This window comes from Oculina patagonica, chromosome 2 (assembly GCF_052425735.1).
Source record: "Oculina patagonica isolate OP01 chromosome 2, crgOcupat, whole genome shotgun sequence".
Taxonomy (NCBI): Eukaryota; Metazoa; Cnidaria; class Anthozoa; order Scleractinia; family Oculinidae; genus Oculina; species Oculina patagonica.
The window spans coordinates 9,174,452-9,192,333 of record NC_135759.1 but is presented as its reverse complement, the minus strand read 5'-3'; the positions used below and the strand labels follow the sequence as shown (position 1 = coordinate 9,192,333).

The following is a 17,882-nucleotide window of genomic DNA, read 5'->3' as shown; positions in this document are numbered from 1 at the left end:
AGATCATAGGTATTAGGATCAGCGCTTTTATGCTGTATAGAAACATATCCTTATGGATATTAAAGACAAACTCATCTGTTTATCCTAGGTTTTGATTTTCATTATGTCAACGAGGTTTGTTTTAAACGCACTAAGATGCAAGATTTTTAAAAAAGAGTATAAGAGATTCATGAAAAAACGCATAAAAATAAAAACATACACTATATATATAGATAAATGACCAACATGAAAATAAACATGGAAAATTTAAAGAAAATATGTTTCAAAGCAGATACATTCAAAAATATGTCTGATGACGCAATAAACACACTGAAGTATATCGTAACATTAAAAGAATTATCAAAACTCGGAGATTTGGTATATGAAAATCTAGACACTTTAGTATATTTAGAAAAAAAACTAAAACAAGATGGACATTGCAAGCCATTAACAAAATTATTAAATGAAGAAAATGAAACAAGTAAATACCTATGTAACATTTACAATGATTTAAACAGTGTATTATCCGACCTTGAAAAAGAAAAAATGAATTCAAAAATAACAAAAATCATAATCGTTTTAGAAGATAATTCACAACAGATATTCAGTACAAGAGATTTACCATGATAATAACAACAGCATAAAACTCGGCTTCGCTTGGTTTTCCAGATTGATATTTCAGTTATGATATCAAGGCTTGTTTAAACGCACTATTAATGATATAAGAAATTAATATATTGTGTTATTAATATATAACAATTGATGTTTTGGAATGATAATATTGTTAATGCCCGATACCAGAGATGGTTTACCAAAGAAGACAAAATGAAAGCTATAAGGCGCACAAAAGCCCGTTATATGCGAAATACACGATGGTTTTGTGAGCAATGTAAAAAAGAGTACAGTCTGGGTAGCAAGTGGACCCATATAAGACAATCCCATTCGAACGCAGTATAAAAAAAGTTTAAAAAAGAGTATAAGAAGTTTTTTTTTATTTTGAACCTAGGGTTGAGTTAGGCTTGGTTTTACAGGCTTGGTTTTACAGGCTTGGTTTTCTAGGGTTTGAATTTCAGTATTTGATTCTAATATTTGAATCCAATATTTGAATCCAGATTTTTGTTCTGATATTTGTTCCAGTTTTTGTAATCCATTTTTTTGTACCATATTTTGGACCCAATATTTGGACCCAATATTTGGACCCATTTTTATCACCATATTTGGACCCAGTACTGGAAAGTAGTATGTACTATATCTCTAAGGCAAATTTGCCTTAGAGTGTAGTACATTACTACTTCCTCGTGGTGAGAATGTTCTCGTGAAAAAAAAGGATAAATTGATCGTGTTACTTGGCTTTATAATTAATTTTAACTTGTTGAATGTTGTTAAAATGGAGTGGCGGTAATATTTTTTTCTTTATCATGTCTCTTTGTTTAAAAACGTAGAGGTATATTAGGGCGGATCCTCTTTGACCGACAACATGGGTATCCGCGCGAAAAACTTTCTCGTGAAAGCATGAATATGAAAATCATTTAAAAATATATTTAGGAAATTCCTTGCTTTAGCCGTGTTACTTTGTTTAATAATTTATTTGTTAATTCTTTTGTAAATCTGAAGGGGCGGCAATACATTCTCTTTATCGTTTCTCTACTTCTTAAAAAACTTAGTAAATTAAGCCGGATGCCTTGAAAACATGTACTATTAAAAAAGAGAGTAGCCCTCGAAAACGGGGTATAAGGATCCTAAATCCTCAAACGACAACTGCGAGGGATCGTAAAATCTGGGTACGCTAGCTCGAATCAGCAGACCTCGAGAAAAGCCCGCTTTATGCTATTTTAGCATCTTTGACTCCATTGTGGCAACTCGTTTACGATGGGCTGCTCTTGTGCGAAGGTTTTCATCTTGCCGAAGAGAAGCGGGAGACTCTTCTCCCGGAAACATTGGCTGTTCTGGCAAACAATATGAGCTACTATTTAATTTGGTACTTGAGGTAATGATAAGCCTTGGCCTTCATAATGGTTTGTATGATTCCTAAACAACGTATTAATATAGCAAGATGGTTTCAGCTAAAACCTCTTTCACTCCGGGCCCAGAACACCTTCAAAGCGATAATGTACGATAGCCCTATTGTTACTGATTATTCCTACCTATTACTTTAAAAGAAGTTACCTTCATGAAAAACAAGCGATAGGAAACATATTTTTAAACTTCAAAACCCACCTTGTCCGATTCCCAAATCCAAGACAGTCAGAAGAATAAACGTTGATATGATATGTAAAGGATTCATTGCATGAATACCTTATCTCTGGAACGCTTTAAATGTGTTATACCCTAGCGTCCAGAGGATAGTAATGTGAAACAGGTATCCCAATAGGATATATCTTCGTGAGCTGGTGAATAAGTCATTACGAGGCAGTGTGCGTGGTGAATTTCCTCATGGAAAAAATTCGAAGCATTCTTTAGCGCTGTGCTGGTACCAGTGCGCTCCCAAGTGGATAATTTTCAAGTCCTCTTTGTAATTTTTTTCTATTTTAACGCGACCCCTTGCATCACTATAACTGAAAATAAATGTAACTATACCATACAATACAACACAACTTAAATAGCTAATTTGAGGAACAAGCTGCACATGCAAAGCGACAGTAGATCTGTCGTGAGGGAACTAAGGTAAGCGTACTTGCATAATTCAATGGAGTAGTTTACACTGGCCTCCTACGCAGACGATCGATCTTTGGACTTCTCTGCGTAGGAGGCTAAGTTTTCACCTGTTTAAGTAGATAAATGTGGTGGAATTATACAATGGAAAACCTGCAGTTTGCCGGTTTTATTTCTGCTTGCCTAGTTTGCAACCTCCAAGGACGGTTAAGGGGACCATTGTTGTGATGAAATATCTTAAATACCCCTATTTCGAACCTTTGTTCGCGATCGAAAGTTTCTTATTACGGTCTTCGTATCGGCAATTATTTAAGTTTAGTTGTTGTAACTCATGGTGTAATTCTTGTAAAAATGGAGATGGGAATGAATAAAAAGCTTGATCACGTACAGGCAGCGTGACCGAGTAGTTTAGGGCGCTGATGTTAAAATACGGAGTTTCCGGGTTCAAGCCACCCACTCTGATACTTATGCTATATTTGTTCTCGGTCGTCCGAATGATTTCAAATCCTCATTTATGCTCTGCATATAGCCAACTGGTATGCCTTCTACTAGGTGGGAGTTTTAACCATGTCATATTCATTTAGAATATTTGTTTCCTCTGTTTCAGTGGCATACATGCATGGAAACTGGCTTTAATTTCTTGCAGCTAAGTGCATTACTTCTATAAACAATATTTACACCTGTACATTTTTAACGACATAACACATGGATCGGAGAGTAGCCTTAAAGTACTATAGCAATAGTTAATTTTGTTTGCTGGTAGGACTGTCGAACGGTTTTACTCTGATATTAGGTCAATTTCTCAGGTAAGAAAGGGTATATGATAAGTGCTCTGAAATAGGCCGTACTCTTTCTGCCGCTTTGTTAAGGAATCAAGGCAATAGTACTCTGATGTATTCCAGTGCCTAAAGTATGGCAAGCCAAATGCGTATCTCAATAGCTTATTCCTTGGTGTAAGCGAATGGCGAACATGTATTCACCACGCAGTACTCTCTGTGAAGGTTTCGTCAGAATGAAAGAAAAATCAAAGACATTTTCCAGCGCAGTGCTGGTACCAGTGCGCTCTTAAGTAGATGATTTTAAGTCCGGTTTCCAATTTGTTTCTTTTTTATCGCGATCCTTTGCAGTACTCGAAATCACAATTTATATAACCACAAAATAAAACTAAAGAAAACGCAATTCGACGTACAAATCTCAAACGAAAAGCATCTGTGGATTGATGGAGAGCAATGATAGCCCCCTCTTCACAAAATTAAACCGGGTAGTGTCCACATGTTGAAATAGGTTACTGTGGTGGAATTATACAACAGGAACTTACATTTTACTTATTTCATTTCTATTGTCCCAATTTGTTATTTTCCATAGTATCGAGTATCACTGTTGAGATGAAATACTGTCGTGATTCATAATTATTTCAAACCTCTCTTTGAAAGTTGTTTATCACGTTCTTTGAATCGAACATGATGCCGATTTTAAATAATTCATCTTGTCGTAAATCTTTGTAAAATTGAGAGGCGGGAAAGTATTTCTTGGTCGCTTATTTGCTTTTAAAGACAACCTAAGCTGTTAATGCGTTTGAATACTTTAAAGGAGCAAACTCCACAAAAATGGGTAAGCAGTCCTCGAAAACCGGTGGAATTGTTTTGCGAGAGATCTGTCGTGTGGTTTTAGTCAGGCAAACTCATCGGGTAAGGAATGGTACGAGAAAGGGTCTGTAAGAGGCTGTAAAATTGATGCTGCTTGGTTCTGGAGGGGCCGAGACATCTTCAAAATCCTTAATCTTTATCCTTAAGGCTCCAGGCTAGTATGGAAAACTATCTTTATCTATCTTTTTCCAATATAACAGCAACACTCACATTTATTATAGCGTTACGGAATAACAGTAGAAAGATACGGTAAAGATCAAAGCTTATCTGCTGGCACTGCCTCTATTTAAAAATCAGATGTCTACAAAAGCCTTTGCCCGAAGACAACTACCAGAATATGTCCGTAGAAGAGTAGAAGAGTAGAAAAGTCCGTCCCAAACAGCTAACTTCCAAAACTTCATGGTAGCCATCGGCTAAGCCCATATTTGGTCGACATTCGAAACAGCCCTCTGCTGTGCCATATTTGACTCGTAACATTGCATTACGGCTGTATTCAGCTGTGATTTTCTGGCATTAGACAAGGTTTTCTATAAAGTGATTCCGATAATTGAGTTTGCAATAAAAGTATTTAGAATATGGCCAAAACATGTCAAACACAGTCAAAAATCACCATATAGAATGGAAAAAGGTGGGAGTTCGATGCCGAACAATATCAGATATTAATTAAAGTTCTGTAAGGGAAAGATACCCAAGATTTTATTGACCTAATTCGAAGCCAAGGATACAGCTTGATGCAGGGCGAGGAATTACGCTTTAGTTGTTCATAATAATTGCATGCATTCCTCAGTTCTTTCCCATTACTGGAGTGCACTCCATTCCTCGTAAAGCTTCAGCTTGCCCCTACACACAATAGAAGCACAATGCGTACTCAAGAAGTTTATCATATAACGTGACTTATCCTCGCTTGGTCTGTTGATCACATACATTTATACGGACCTTTTTCTCAGCAATTTATATCAAGAGACATTGGTTTATTTTACATCTGTACAAACATCTTAAACTGACTTCGTGAAAGAAGAAACAAACAGCTTACGACTTTTGATGGACATAATACAGTGATAACGGCGAGGAGCTTTCAAGAGTTAATATTTTGGAATTAGTTCCTGTCTAGTGGTAATTGATTGAACAACGATACAACTTTATCTCGGCCTGCTCAGCACTTTTCTTGGCGCGTTTTGCATTTAAAGAGACTGACTAGCCTATTTATAGCAAACAGATCAAATTTGTAGCTATTAAGTCATTTTTTTCCAAAGACAGCCAATTTTCAAATGTATGTTCACCAAAGGCGGACTTGACCTTAAATATGCAACTTTTAATTATCTCGCCTTGTTTTAATTGATATCAGTAATTGAGCTAACTCAAACTTCTTGCCTTGAGGCTGTAATGAGTTTGTGCACGCGAACATTAACGTTGTCCTTGTAAGACATGTTTGTCTGTCTATCTTCTGTAAACAGTAGTTACTCAAGGAACTAAAATGTCTATTTTATGCAGTCCATCAGATACATTACACAGTGTCTAATTACGCCATTTTATTCCCTCGGTAAAAAGATTTGCTCAACTATATATATCATGCAACTTTTCTTTATTTGGCTTTGTCACGAGATATAACACTGATATTGCCAATGAGTCACTCAAGGATATCAAAAGTCACTCATAGTCTTATTGCTCTATTAGCCAATAAACTGCTCTTGTATAGTTAGCCAGGCGACTAATAATTTCGCACGGAATCATATCTAAGAAAAAAGACAAATTCACCTTAGTAAAAGCCATCCTTAAACATCATAAAATTAATAGAAACGAAAAGGTACTACTAATGGCCTTAGACAATTGAAACGGCGAGCTTAATTTTAAATGAGTTCCTGTCTTTTAATAGCTATGCATGAGAATATCAACACGAAATTTAATAGTCAATGATCTACTTTGTACTAAATTTGTAGCTATACTTAAAAAAAAAAAAAAAAAAAAAAAAAAAATTTTTTTAAAAAGAAAAAAAATAAATTAAAAAAAAATTAAAAAAAAAAAAAAAAAAAAAAAAAAAAAAAAAAAAAAAAATAAAAAAAAATAAAAAAAAAAAAAAAAAAAAAAAAAAAATATGATTTAATGAATTTCTTCAGATGTTTAAAGAGTTGTAGTTATAAAGGGACACTGTCACGGGATTTTATTGCTTTTCAGTAAAAAGAACTAATATTAGCAAAGTAATCTTCACTTTCACCTAGTACATCAAGATGACAATATAAAGAAAAATGTCTTTGAAGGAAAAGGGGAGACATTATCATTTTTTAGCCCACAAAGGCAGAACTTGAAAATATCAGCCTGACATTTTCAAGATGAGATCTAAAGTTCCTGATGGCATCACAATAATATCACTTGTTTATAGCTTCAGTATACTGGCATAGTAATTTTTGACAAAACTGGACCACTATTCGTAGGTTTCTACATGTCTTTAGGCTCTTGATTTTTTTAAGTGAGTTTGGTGACAGTGTCCCTTTAAGCTATTTTCTCACGGAAAACCTTTGTTTTAACAAATAATGTTAATTCCTCTGCATAGGATTGACGCATATTTTATCGACTTTATTAACTCTCGCCTTTCTCGCTAATCAAGGTAAATGAGGCGCCCTTCGAGTGCCTGTAGCGATTTTGTGCCTCTTTCTTGTCCTGATTTAAAAAACGTTTCGAACTTAGTCAACGAATAGATATTTCCTTGAGTCTACATTTTAACATTCGAGTAATTTTTCGCGGAAAATTGACGAAGCAGTTAAAAGCGCTTAACGAAAAAAGGGCGGTATAGGGGGATTGTTTGCGTGAAAGACGAAAATCCATTGGAGCAAACTGTTTGACATTATAATAGAACATTAGCCCCATGTTATTCCAGATACATTTTTTTTCTTTTCATGATAAACTATTTGCTGCGCTCTTTTCTACTCGGGGGGAGATCAACTAAATTGTATGCTATCTAACTTTCCCTAACTTATGTCAGTTCTCTTTAAGCTTTTTTATGTTAAAAGAACTGTTCTAGAATCAGACTTTTCCACCAGTATGTTAATTAAAATAATATTTTGTTATTCCTCTAAGCTAATAAACCGTTGCAGGCCACTAACCGTTTCGCACGGAATTATTACCTTGAAAATAGCATGTTGAGAGTGATCGCTTTATTTCCCCTTTGGTAAAGCTACCCTAAACTGACTTCATAAAGTAAGAGACAAACACGTGCTGAACTGATTCAATGCAGCTAAGACAATCAGAACGGCGAAGAACTTTTAGAACTCAAATTTTACAATACGTTCCTGTCCAGCCAACATTTTGCACGAAAAACATCACACAAGCTTAATATTACCGCCTTGGTGACCTCCTTGATTTCGTGTCTTGTTTTACAATTGCCGAGACTAATATAAACCATTCAACGTTTTCTATTGAGACGCCATTAAGGGTTGAAGGGCAAAAGGGTGGATAGGCGGATGTGCGGTAAAATCTATTATGTGCAAGTATTAATTGACTTTCTTCTTTCTTAATAAAAATCGAGCCGCTTGTTATTTCTCCCTGCGTTAATGAACCCTTCTCACATGGTCTGTCGATTTCAGGTCAGTGACAATTTCGCACGGAATCGTTTTCTCTGTCAATACTCGTCTATTTATTGTAGCATAGTAATTTTTTTCCAACACCTAACCAGGCAGAAAAAAATGAGTATTACTCTTTAAAATCAACGGTTGGGATTGGGGCTTTTACCGATCATATGGAGAAAAGCGGTTAACCTAATAGGCGACCTTTGCTAAAACTGAGATAGGGAACGTTTATAGTCCACTAAATTTAAACAATTGCAAATTAAAGCACAAATGCATTTCAGTGAAAACGCAACGTGTATTCATCATTTGATATATTAAACCTTGAACGGTGCACATCAAATCTCATCTCCAGTATTGGAAGTCTATTACGAAGTGCCAATCTAAGCTCCAATTCATCGAGATGAAGAACACCCAAATTGTTTTGCTCATTGTACTCATTGCCGTATGTTTTGCCGCAGCCCAACGCCCCTTCAGTCAAGACAGCGCACGAAATCGAAATGACGGTAAGGAGAGTCTTTCGTAGGATGATTGCTTGGCACTTGTTCACTTGCTGATTAACTGCTTTATCATCGCTATAAATCGAACCATTTATCACGTTATTTCGTTCCGCTCGTAGATATCCTTGTAGACGGGGGATACCCACGCTCTCCGAGAGCCTTCTGCACAAACTAATCCCTAAGATCGTTTTAAGGAATAATATTAATTTCTCGCATAGGTATTTTATCAATTTTGCCTTTCTCGCTAGTCGAGGTAAATGAGGTGTCCTCGAGTGCCTGTAACGATTCTGTGCCTCTCTCTTGTTCTGATTTAAAAATCATCTCGAACTTAGTCAACTAGCATATATTCCTAATAAAGTGTACATTAAATTTGAGTAATTTTTTCGCGGAAAATTGACGAACTGCAGTAAAAGCGCTTAAGGACAAAAGGAGGTATAAGAGCTGGACGATTGTTTGCGCAAAAGACGATAAATCCCTTGGAGAGAAACCATTCACTTTATAATAAAACTTAAGCCCCATGTTATTTCAGATATATTAGTTTTCTTTTCATGATAAACTATGCGGTGCATATTTTTCTACTCGGAAGGGAGATCAACTAAATTGCATGCTAGCTATGTAGCATTTCAGCATCTTCGAATTCCAACATGCTACTCAGGCTTTGATAGGATTGTTCTCGCTTGGTTTTAGCCCCTAAGGCCAGGGCCAAAGGTCGAACTTCACATGAAACGAACTAAACTGAGCGAATTAAGTTCGTGATAACTTCGACGTTTGACTCAGTTGAGTTCGTCCGAATGAATTAAGATCGACCAACACGTTCTATCAGTCTGCTTCAGACGAATAGAACGAGTGAAGATCGACAGTAGGACAAACGTCGATCTTTTAATGAAACAAACTCAATAAAAAAAATTTAAATGTGTATGTTATGTATTTTAGCCTCGAAATATTCGTACTTGCTGCTCTGAATGTGTTTCAACGATCGGTTTTACGAATTATGTTCGACGTTTGACTCAACGATCGAGCTTTACCTGTTTGGGTCGACCAAAACTGTATTTTAGTTCGTCTCATGTGAAGTTCGACGTTTGGCCTGGGCCTAAGCGAATGAACCGTTACAGGCCACAAACCATTTCGCACAGAGTTATTACCTCGACAAATTTATTTAGCACATAAAGAGGGATCGCTTTTTTCCCCTTTGTAAAGCTATCCTAAACTAATTTCATGAAATAAGAGACAAATAATTGCTGTTCAAACTCATCATCTAATGCAGTTAAGACCATCAGAAGGGCGAAGAACGTTTAGAGCTTAAATTTCGCAATATACGTTCTTCTCAAGCGAACATTTTGCATGAGAACATCAACACAAGCTTTATTACTGCCTTGCTGACCTCTTTGCTTTCTTGTCCTATTTTACATACCGAGACTAACATAAAACTAATGAGTAAATGTTTCTAACATTAAATTGGCTGTAACTAAGTAAGTAAATGGCAACCATTCAACGTTTTCTATTGAGACGCCATCAAGGGTGGAAGGGCGGAAGGGTGGATGGGCGGATGGGCGGTAGAATCTTTTATGGCCAAGTGTTAATTGACTTTCTTCTTTCTAAGTAAAAATCAAGCCACTTGTTATTTTTCTCTACTTTCATGAACCGTTCCCAAATGGTCTGTCGATTACAGGTCAGTGACAATTTTGCACGGAATCGTGTTCTCTGTCGAGACTCATCGATTTGTTGTAGCTTAGCATTTTTTTCCAACACCAAACCAGGCAGAAATAAATGAGTATTACTCTTTAAGATCAACCGTTGGGATTGGGGGCGTTTACCGATCATATGGAGTAAAGCGGTAATGATGAAAGGCGACCTTTGCTAAAACTGAGATAAGGATCATTTATAGTCCACTAAATTTAAACAATTGTGAATTAAAGCACACATGCATTTCAGTAAAAACGCAATTTGTATTCACCATTTGATACATCAAACCTCTTACGGTGCACATCAAATCTCATCTCCAGTCTATTACCAAGTGCCAATCTAAGCTCCACTTCATCGAGATGAAGAACATCCAAATTGTTTTGCTCATTGTCCTCGTTGCCGTATGCTTTGCCGCGGCCCAACACAACTCTTTCCGCGGTGATTTCCTCCGCGAAGATTACACCCGTCAAGACAGCCCACGAAATGACGGTAAGGCGAGTCTTTCGATGCATGATCTTGCTTGGCGCTTGTTCACTTGCTGATAACCTGAATAATCTTCACTATAAATGGAATCGTTTATCAAATTATTTCGTCCCGCTCGTAGATGCCCTTGTAGACGGGGAATACCTAGCTCTCCGAAAGCCTGCTGCACAAACGAATCTCTAAGATTGTTTTAAGGAATAATGTTAATTCCTCTGCACAGGGTTGAAGTTTATTTTATCAATTTCGCCTTTCTCGCTAATCGAGGTAAATGAGGTGTTCATCGCTTTTGTGCCTCTTTTTGTCCTGATATAAAAATCATCTCGAACGTAGTCAACGAATAAATATTTCCTTATAATGTTTACATTGAATTCGAGTGATATTTTCGCGGAAAATTGACGAAGCAGTAAAAGCGCTTAACGACAAAAGGCGGTATAGGAGGATTGATTACGCCCAAGACGAAAAATCCATTGAAGCGAACCTTTTCACTTTATAATAAAACATAAGCCCCATATTACTTCAGTTGTATTTTTTTACTGATAAACTATGCGGTGCATACTTTTCTTATAGGAAGGGAGATCAACTAAATTGTATGCTATGTAGCATTTCAGCATCTTCGAATTCCGACATGTTAACTCAGGCTGAACTAGTGCAACTGATCTAATGTAGCTAAGACAATCAGAACGGCGAAGAAAGTTTAGAGTTTAAATTTTGCAATACGTTGTCCAGCGAACATTTTGCATGAAAATTTCATACAAGCTTCATTAATATACATTTAAAAGATAAATAAAGTGTTGCTGTGTAGAACTTTGGCTTTCAATTCGTGTAAATCTGGTGTTGAAAAAGTGTTAAATAGTTCTGAGAAACAGAGAGACGTTTTGGGAGACTGATGAAGGGGTTTTGCCGAAACGTCTCTCTGTTTCTCAAGAACTATTTTAAAAGCACTTTTTCAATACTTTATTTACACGAATTGAAAGCTTTATTGCTGCCTTGCTGACCTTTTTGATTTCTTGTCCTGTTTTACAAATGCTAAGACTAATACATCAGTGTTCGCTTTTAATATTAAATCGGCTGTAACTAAGTAAGTCATTATTCCACAGGCAACCATTCAACGTTTTCTATTGAGGCGCCTTCAAGGGTAGAAGGGGTGATGGGCGGATGGGCGGTAGTAAGAATCTTTTATGAGCAGGTATTAATTGACTTTCTTCTTTCTAATTAAAAATCGAGCCACTTTTTATATTCTCTGCGTTAATGAACCGTTCTCACATGGTCTGCCGATTACAAGCCAGTGACAATTTTGCACGGAATCGTTTTCTCTGTCAAGACTCATCGATTTATTGTAGCTCAGTAAGTTTTTGTCCAATACCTAACCAGACAGAAATAAATGAGTATAATTTTTAAGATCAACGGTTGGGATTGGTGGCGTTTACCGATCATATGTAGAAAAGCGGTTAAGATGAAAGGCCACCTTTGCTAAAATTGAGATACGGATCGTTTATAGTCCACTAAACTAAAACAATTGCAAATTAAAGCACAAATGCATTTCAGTGAAAACGCAAGTTGTATTCACCATTTGATACATCAAACCTCGAACGGTGCACATCAAATCTCATCGCCAGTATTTGAAGTCTATTACGAAGTGTCAATCCAAGCTTCAATTCATCGAGATGAAGAACATCCAAATTGTTCTGCTTATTGTACTCATTGCCGTATGTTTTGCCGCGGCCCAACGCCCCTGCAGTCCAGACAGCCGCCATCCAGCTGACGGTAAGGAGAGTCTTTCGTAGGATGATTCCTTGGCGCTTGTTCACTTGCTGATTAACTACTTTATCTTCGCTATAAATCGAACCATTTGCCACGTTATCTCGTTTCGCTCGTAGATGTCCTTGTAGACAGGGGGATACTCAACTCTCCGAGAGCTTGCTGCACAAACGAATCCCTAAGAATGTTTTAAGGAATAATGTTAATTCCTCTGCACAGAGTTGACGTTTATTTTATCAATTTCGCCTTTCTTGCTAATCAAGGTAAATGAGGTGTTCTCGAGTGCCTGCAACGATTTTGGTCCTTCTTTTTGACCTGATTTCAAAATCATCTCGAACTTAGTCAACCAACACATATTTCGTTATAAAGTTTATCTTAAATGTGAGTATTTTTTGGCGGAACATTGGCGAAGCAGTAAAAGCGCTTAACGACAAAAGGCGGTATAGGTAGATTGTTTGCGCAAAAGACGAAAAATCCGTTGGAGCGAAACTTTTTACTTTGTAATAAAACATGAGCCCCATGTTATTGCAGATATGTTACTTTTCTTTTTATGATAAACTATGCGGTGCATTCTTTTCTACTCGGAAGGGAGATCAACTAAATTGTATGCTATGTAGCATTTCAAAAAAAAAAAAAAAAAAAAATATAATATCCCCCCCGAGTAAAAAGATGTGACATCTTCGAATTCCGACGTACTAAGTCAGGCTTTGATAGGATTGTTCTTGCTTGTTTTTCAGCCCCAAAGGGCAGGGCCAAACGTCGAACTTCACATGAAACGAACTAAACTGGGCGAATTAAGTTCATGATAAGTTCGATGTTTAACTCAGTTGAGTTCGTCCGAATGAATTAGAATGAACATTTTGCGTAAGAACATCAGCACAAGCTTCACTACTGCCTTGCTGACCTCCTTGCTTTCTTGTCTCATTTTACATACCGAGACTAACATAGAACTAATGGGTTAATGCTTTAAAAAATATTAAATAGACTGTAACTAAGTTAGTCGTTATCCGCAGGCAACCGTTCGACGTTTTGTCTTGAGAGGCCATCAAGGGGCCGGTGGAAGGGTGGATGGGCGGATGGGCGGTAGAATCTTTCATGTGCAAGTATTAATTAACTTTCGTCTTTCTAAGTAAAGATCGAGCCACTTGTTATTTCTCTCTACGTTAATGAACCGTTCACACATGGTCTGTCGATTACAGATCAGTGACAATTTTGCACGAAATCGTTTTCTCTCTCAAGACTCGTCCATTTCTTGTAGCTTAGAAATTTTTTTTTCCAATACCTGACCAGGCAGAAATAAATAAGTATTAATCTTTAATTAAGTTCAACGGTTGGGATTTGGGGCTTTTACCGATCATATGGAGAAAAGCGGTTAAGATAAAAGGCGACCCTTGCTAAAACAGAGATAGGGATCGTTTATAGTCCACTTAGTAAATTAAAACTGTTGTGAATTGATGCATTTTAGTAAAAACGCAACTTGTATTCACCATTTGATACATCAAACCTCGAATGGGGCACATCAAATCTCATCTCAAGTATTTAAAGTCTTTTACAAAGTGCCAATCTAAGCTCCAATTCATCAAGATGAAGAACACACAAATTGTTTTGCTCATTGTCCTCATTGTTGTATGTTTTGCCGCGGCCCAACTCCCTTTCCGCGAAGATTATACCCATCAAGAAAGCGAACGAAATGACGTTAAGGAGAGTCTTTCGATGCATGATTGCATGGCGCTTGTTCACACGTTGATTAACTGTCTTATCCCCACTATAAATTCTCTTCCTCCTACAGCCAAACCTCGTAGTTTAGCTCCGTCCGTAGATGCCCTTGTAGCCTGCGTAGCAAGGTCTTTGAGAGCCTGCTACACAAACTAATCCCTTGCATCCCAAAACTGCGAAATTTAATAAAGTTTTGCTCCATAACTTCTTAACTTTCAAAATATCCAAACTTAGATTATTTCCATATTGTTTTGTGTATTTTCTTCTTTTGTAGTTTATCTTATCTCAGCGATTATTTCATGTTATTTGACGCGAAGCGTGTGGTTAAGTGAGAGCTAATAGATAGATAGTAAAATAACATGTTTTACTGGATCGTCAATAGTTAGTAGTACTAACTTGATGTTGAATTTTTCTTTCAGATCGGGCTCGTGAGAGGATGATCATGAACGATTACCTCGCAATGAAAGCAGAACTCTTCCAAGGTAACAATGTCATTTAGCTATGCATACATAACAGATACAAAAATCACGACCAGGGATCTAGTTATTTGGCACTCTGAATAAGCTGTGGAATGGATTTAAAGTCTTGTTTGCTGCGTTTATCTTATTTGTTCTTAACTAAGAATAATGTTCAGGGTAGTGGTCAAAAAAGTTCCGCTGTTATCAAAAAGGGACGGTTTAAGCCTGGTTTTCACTAGCGACGCAAGCACAAGCACAAGCAAAGCAAGCACAAGCGCAATCACGCAAAAAGGACAAATTTTGATCCTTGTTCTTGTACTTGCCGCAAGCACAAACACAATCATAAAACTGCAATGCTTGCTTTTGCTTGAGTCGAAGCCGTTTTCACGTTGAAATAAGAGCTGTTATTCTTGTGCTTGTGCTTGCGTCGCACGTGAAAACCAGGCTTTATTGATTTAAATCTGATACTTTAATCACACTTGTCTTGGCTTATTGAGAATTTTCGAATTTGTTTGGCTGTAAAATACAGGGGAGCATTCGTTACTGTCAAGATTTTAGGTGTTTGGTGTTTAGTTAATAATTACTCTATCTTGGATGTTCTTTTTTTTAACGAGAACGGTATAGTTTGATTTTAACATGTTTATTTTTAATCTGGAAATTTTTGATAAAGCTTAAAATATTGTTGTAACTGACCTAAAGAAAAATTCAAATATTGGCATAATATTCGGCATCCAATTGTTGCCTTCGTCAGAGTAAAATAACTAATATAAATAATTAAAAAGGCTTTTCACGGTCCCTAAGGCATATTATAAAAGACAAATAGGTTTTAGGGAAGGGCTGGCGTTTATTTACAGCATCAGTATTTACAGTAAAATGTAGAGATGCCCGAAATAAGCGTTTCTGCTGGCTGCTCGTGCCAAGCTCTAGTATTACCACATATTTGGTTGATTTTTGCCTTGACAATTTTTGTCTATTTTAGATCCTGGTGACGAGTTTTGTAACACTTGTGCTGGTTTTAGCGCGGGCTGCTCTTGTTGGTACTTGGAAAATTTTTGCGACAACCGTGACTGTGGGTCTGGCTCGTGTACTCCAGATAACTGCGTCTAAGAGGCTCAGGTAATTAAATAAACTGGTAAACACTCCGAGGCAGTCTGTTATGTTTCGATGAATTAATTACAGTTCGTTTTTGCTCTCAATGTTGTCTTGTGTCCGTCAGCCTATCCCTTCGGAACTTTATTTACTTAATTCGATTCCTTGACGATTTTTGTAAAAAAAAGTTCTTCAGTAATACAATGCTTGTGAAAAACAATTCGTTTTGCAAGAAAATATTCTCATATTTATCAATTCCCACATGTTTTTTTTGCACTATATAACTCCCATCCAAAGCTCCAAAAATCTTCTTTGCAGTTAAAATAAAAACTTACAACTTAGATGGAAAAGGAACTGCCATTGCACCCATTTAAACTCAATACCTTGAAACTGCTTTCCAATAGCATTGAAATAAGAGATGATATAAATGTCTTATTTTTTCTTTAGGTGACGTTACACATGGCCACAAGAGGTGCTTAATACACTTGAAGAAGTGTCCATTGTTTAGCTATCATTTATCTGCCTTTTGTTTGTTAAGACATCACTAGCACACGTTTGGTAACGCGAGATGGCCTTTGCTTATTTTACTGAGTGGTTTTTGTATTTTTGATAAAAAAAGTAGTTCCAGATAAATGTTAAATTTAAAATAAACATAAGGTTTGAAACACAATCCATGTTTTTGTCTATGTTGTCTCATGATGAACGCTTTCATGCTTTATTTTTGGCTAAGCAGTTATGCATAAAATGATTAACCGAGGTCTATCCTTTTAAATTGATGGTGACGATTTGAAGTCCCAAGGGAGTGGGATCTTGAGTATCAAAGAACCCAAAATTGTTTTGGGCAAATGATTAGACAGTTTTTTCTTATTATCGGGCGGGGGGTGGGGGGGGGGGGGGGGGGTCCCCTTAATTAAGGTGGGTCCGTTTTTATTTTGGGGCCCCCCGTCTATACCAAAATTTGGATCGGAAATTATTCGGCTTTGACGCGATGACTATAAAACATTTTAAGAAAATGTTCACCTATCGATCGGTAATAAAATAATCGAATTCGATTTAACTAGAGTAACATATTTTAAATGTTATTGGACTCCAATTTATCCCGTTAAGTATTTTGCTGATATATTTCTGCAAAAATTATCTGGATTCAGTTTACATCGACTTAATACATACCATAACCAACTTTCAACAAAATCATTGAAGCAGAATTGCAGAAATGTTAAGGTCGTCTATATTCAACTGTAAAATGCTATTAAAATTTTCTATACTAGACTCTATTTGACGAAACAAGTCAGAACCCGAACGTCTGTTAAAGCAAACCTTTAGAAAATATTTTCTATAGTTCTGTAAACATTGCAATATGCTCGAATTTCCATAGTTGTGTTTTCTAACATTTTTTTGGAAAATTAGACCGCAGATTTGTGTCAAACTCCCTTCAGATAAATTTCAAAGTACTCCAATATTTTTGCAACGATTGTTGCTGTGAATTGGAGAACTGTTGCTGAGAATATAAGCTACTCCGCTTCTGAGCTTAGGCGAAACTGACAAACAGTTTTGTTTACAAAATTGTGAATACAAAATGAGTATATGTAGGAATTATTATTAGAATTAATTTCTTCTTAGGGGAAGGGGGAGGAGAGGGGGGTGTAAGTGATATGCGCGTCGCCCACCCCAGCGTAGTCCCCAAATTTAAAAGCATTGCTACACGTGGAATCCTTTTATGGAGAGGCACGTTTGTATCTCCTCTCCTTGGGTGGTCTACGCCCTAGCAAGAGACAAGACGAGGAACTTTCCTCGTCCAGATTTTAACCCAAGTTGAACAAGATTATTTTTTTTCGAGAAATGCCTCACAAAAAATGTTCAAGAAAGAGTTTCAGAACTTCAAGGATTCCAAATTTTGTGCGAGCATGCTGCCCTCCAGAACCTCCAAGCAAGATCTTGCCTCGTCGACGTCTAAGCAAAAAGTCTGGTTACGACCCTGATATCAAGTATACGAAACGGTGGAATATCTCTAGTTTTCTCGAGCGTGACAAACTAGGCTAGTGTCCATTACGTTCGCAAAACAAAAATCAAAATAAGGCCTGGGAAATGAACGACTGCTGTCACCTGCATATGATTGATGTCCGTTTGGCGGGTAAGTGTTTGTCAATTCAGCTGCATTGCAAGGTTTTCCTTTCGTGACACATGTTAATGAATTATTAATTAATTGTTGAAAAATGCCGTGAAAAAAAGCACGACATTTCTCCGCCCTGTACACTACTTATTCAAATTCGATTTCATCTAGAAAATATTCGTTAGAAAATGCAAAACAGAGAATATGAATCCTCTGTTTTAACGTAAATATTTTACATGGATGTCGAAGAG

At 36.8% G+C, this 17,882-nt stretch overlaps 2 protein-coding genes across 5 annotated transcripts in view; one reads left to right on the top strand and one right to left on the bottom strand.

The window, feature by feature from the left end:
* The window catches only part of LOC144642961 (EGF-like repeat and discoidin I-like domain-containing protein 3), a 32,475-nt gene extending 30,169 nt beyond the window's left edge, over positions 1–2,306 (bottom strand). The window contains exon 1 of the mRNA XM_078502083.1: positions 2,197–2,306. Within this exon, the coding sequence (XP_078358209.1) occupies positions 2,197–2,263 (67 nt within the window). The 5' untranslated portion in view covers positions 2,264–2,306. The remainder of the gene's footprint in view (positions 1–2,196) is intronic.
* Positions 2,307–8,147: 5,841 nt separating this feature from the next.
* On the top strand, positions 8,148–16,191 carry LOC144642977 (uncharacterized). 4 transcript variants are annotated; one of them, XM_078502103.1, is made up of 4 exons: positions 8,148–8,340; positions 14,394–14,456; positions 15,412–15,548; positions 15,969–16,191. In XM_078502103.1, the coding sequence occupies exons 1-3, from the start codon at positions 8,238–8,240 to the stop codon at positions 15,537–15,539; spliced, it is 294 nt and encodes a 97-aa protein (XP_078358229.1). In that variant the 5' UTR covers positions 8,148–8,237; the 3' UTR covers positions 15,540–15,548; positions 15,969–16,191. The 4 variants fall into 4 exon arrangements, with proteins under 4 accessions (XP_078358229.1, XP_078358228.1, XP_078358230.1 ...); XM_078502102.1 differs by lacking the exon at positions 8,148–8,340 and adding an exon at positions 10,274–10,506; XM_078502104.1 differs by lacking the exon at positions 8,148–8,340 and adding an exon at positions 11,774–12,264.
* The last annotated feature ends 1,691 nt before the right edge of the window (positions 16,192–17,882 follow it).

What these genes read in the sequence shown, in the direction of transcription:
- LOC144642977 (XM_078502101.1), top strand. Translation starts at nt 13,768, where the DNA reads ATGGGGCACATCAAATCTCATCTCAAGTATTTAAAGTCTTTTACAAAG. An exon ending in AGAAAGCGAACGAAATGACG is followed by an intron (nt 13,955 to 14,393) that starts TTAAGGAGAGTC and finishes TTTTTCTTTCAG; the next exon opens with ATCGGGCTCGTGAGAGGATG. An exon ending in GAAAGCAGAACTCTTCCAAG is followed by an intron (nt 14,457 to 15,411) that starts GTAACAATGTCA and finishes TGTCTATTTTAG; the next exon opens with ATCCTGGTGACGAGTTTTGT.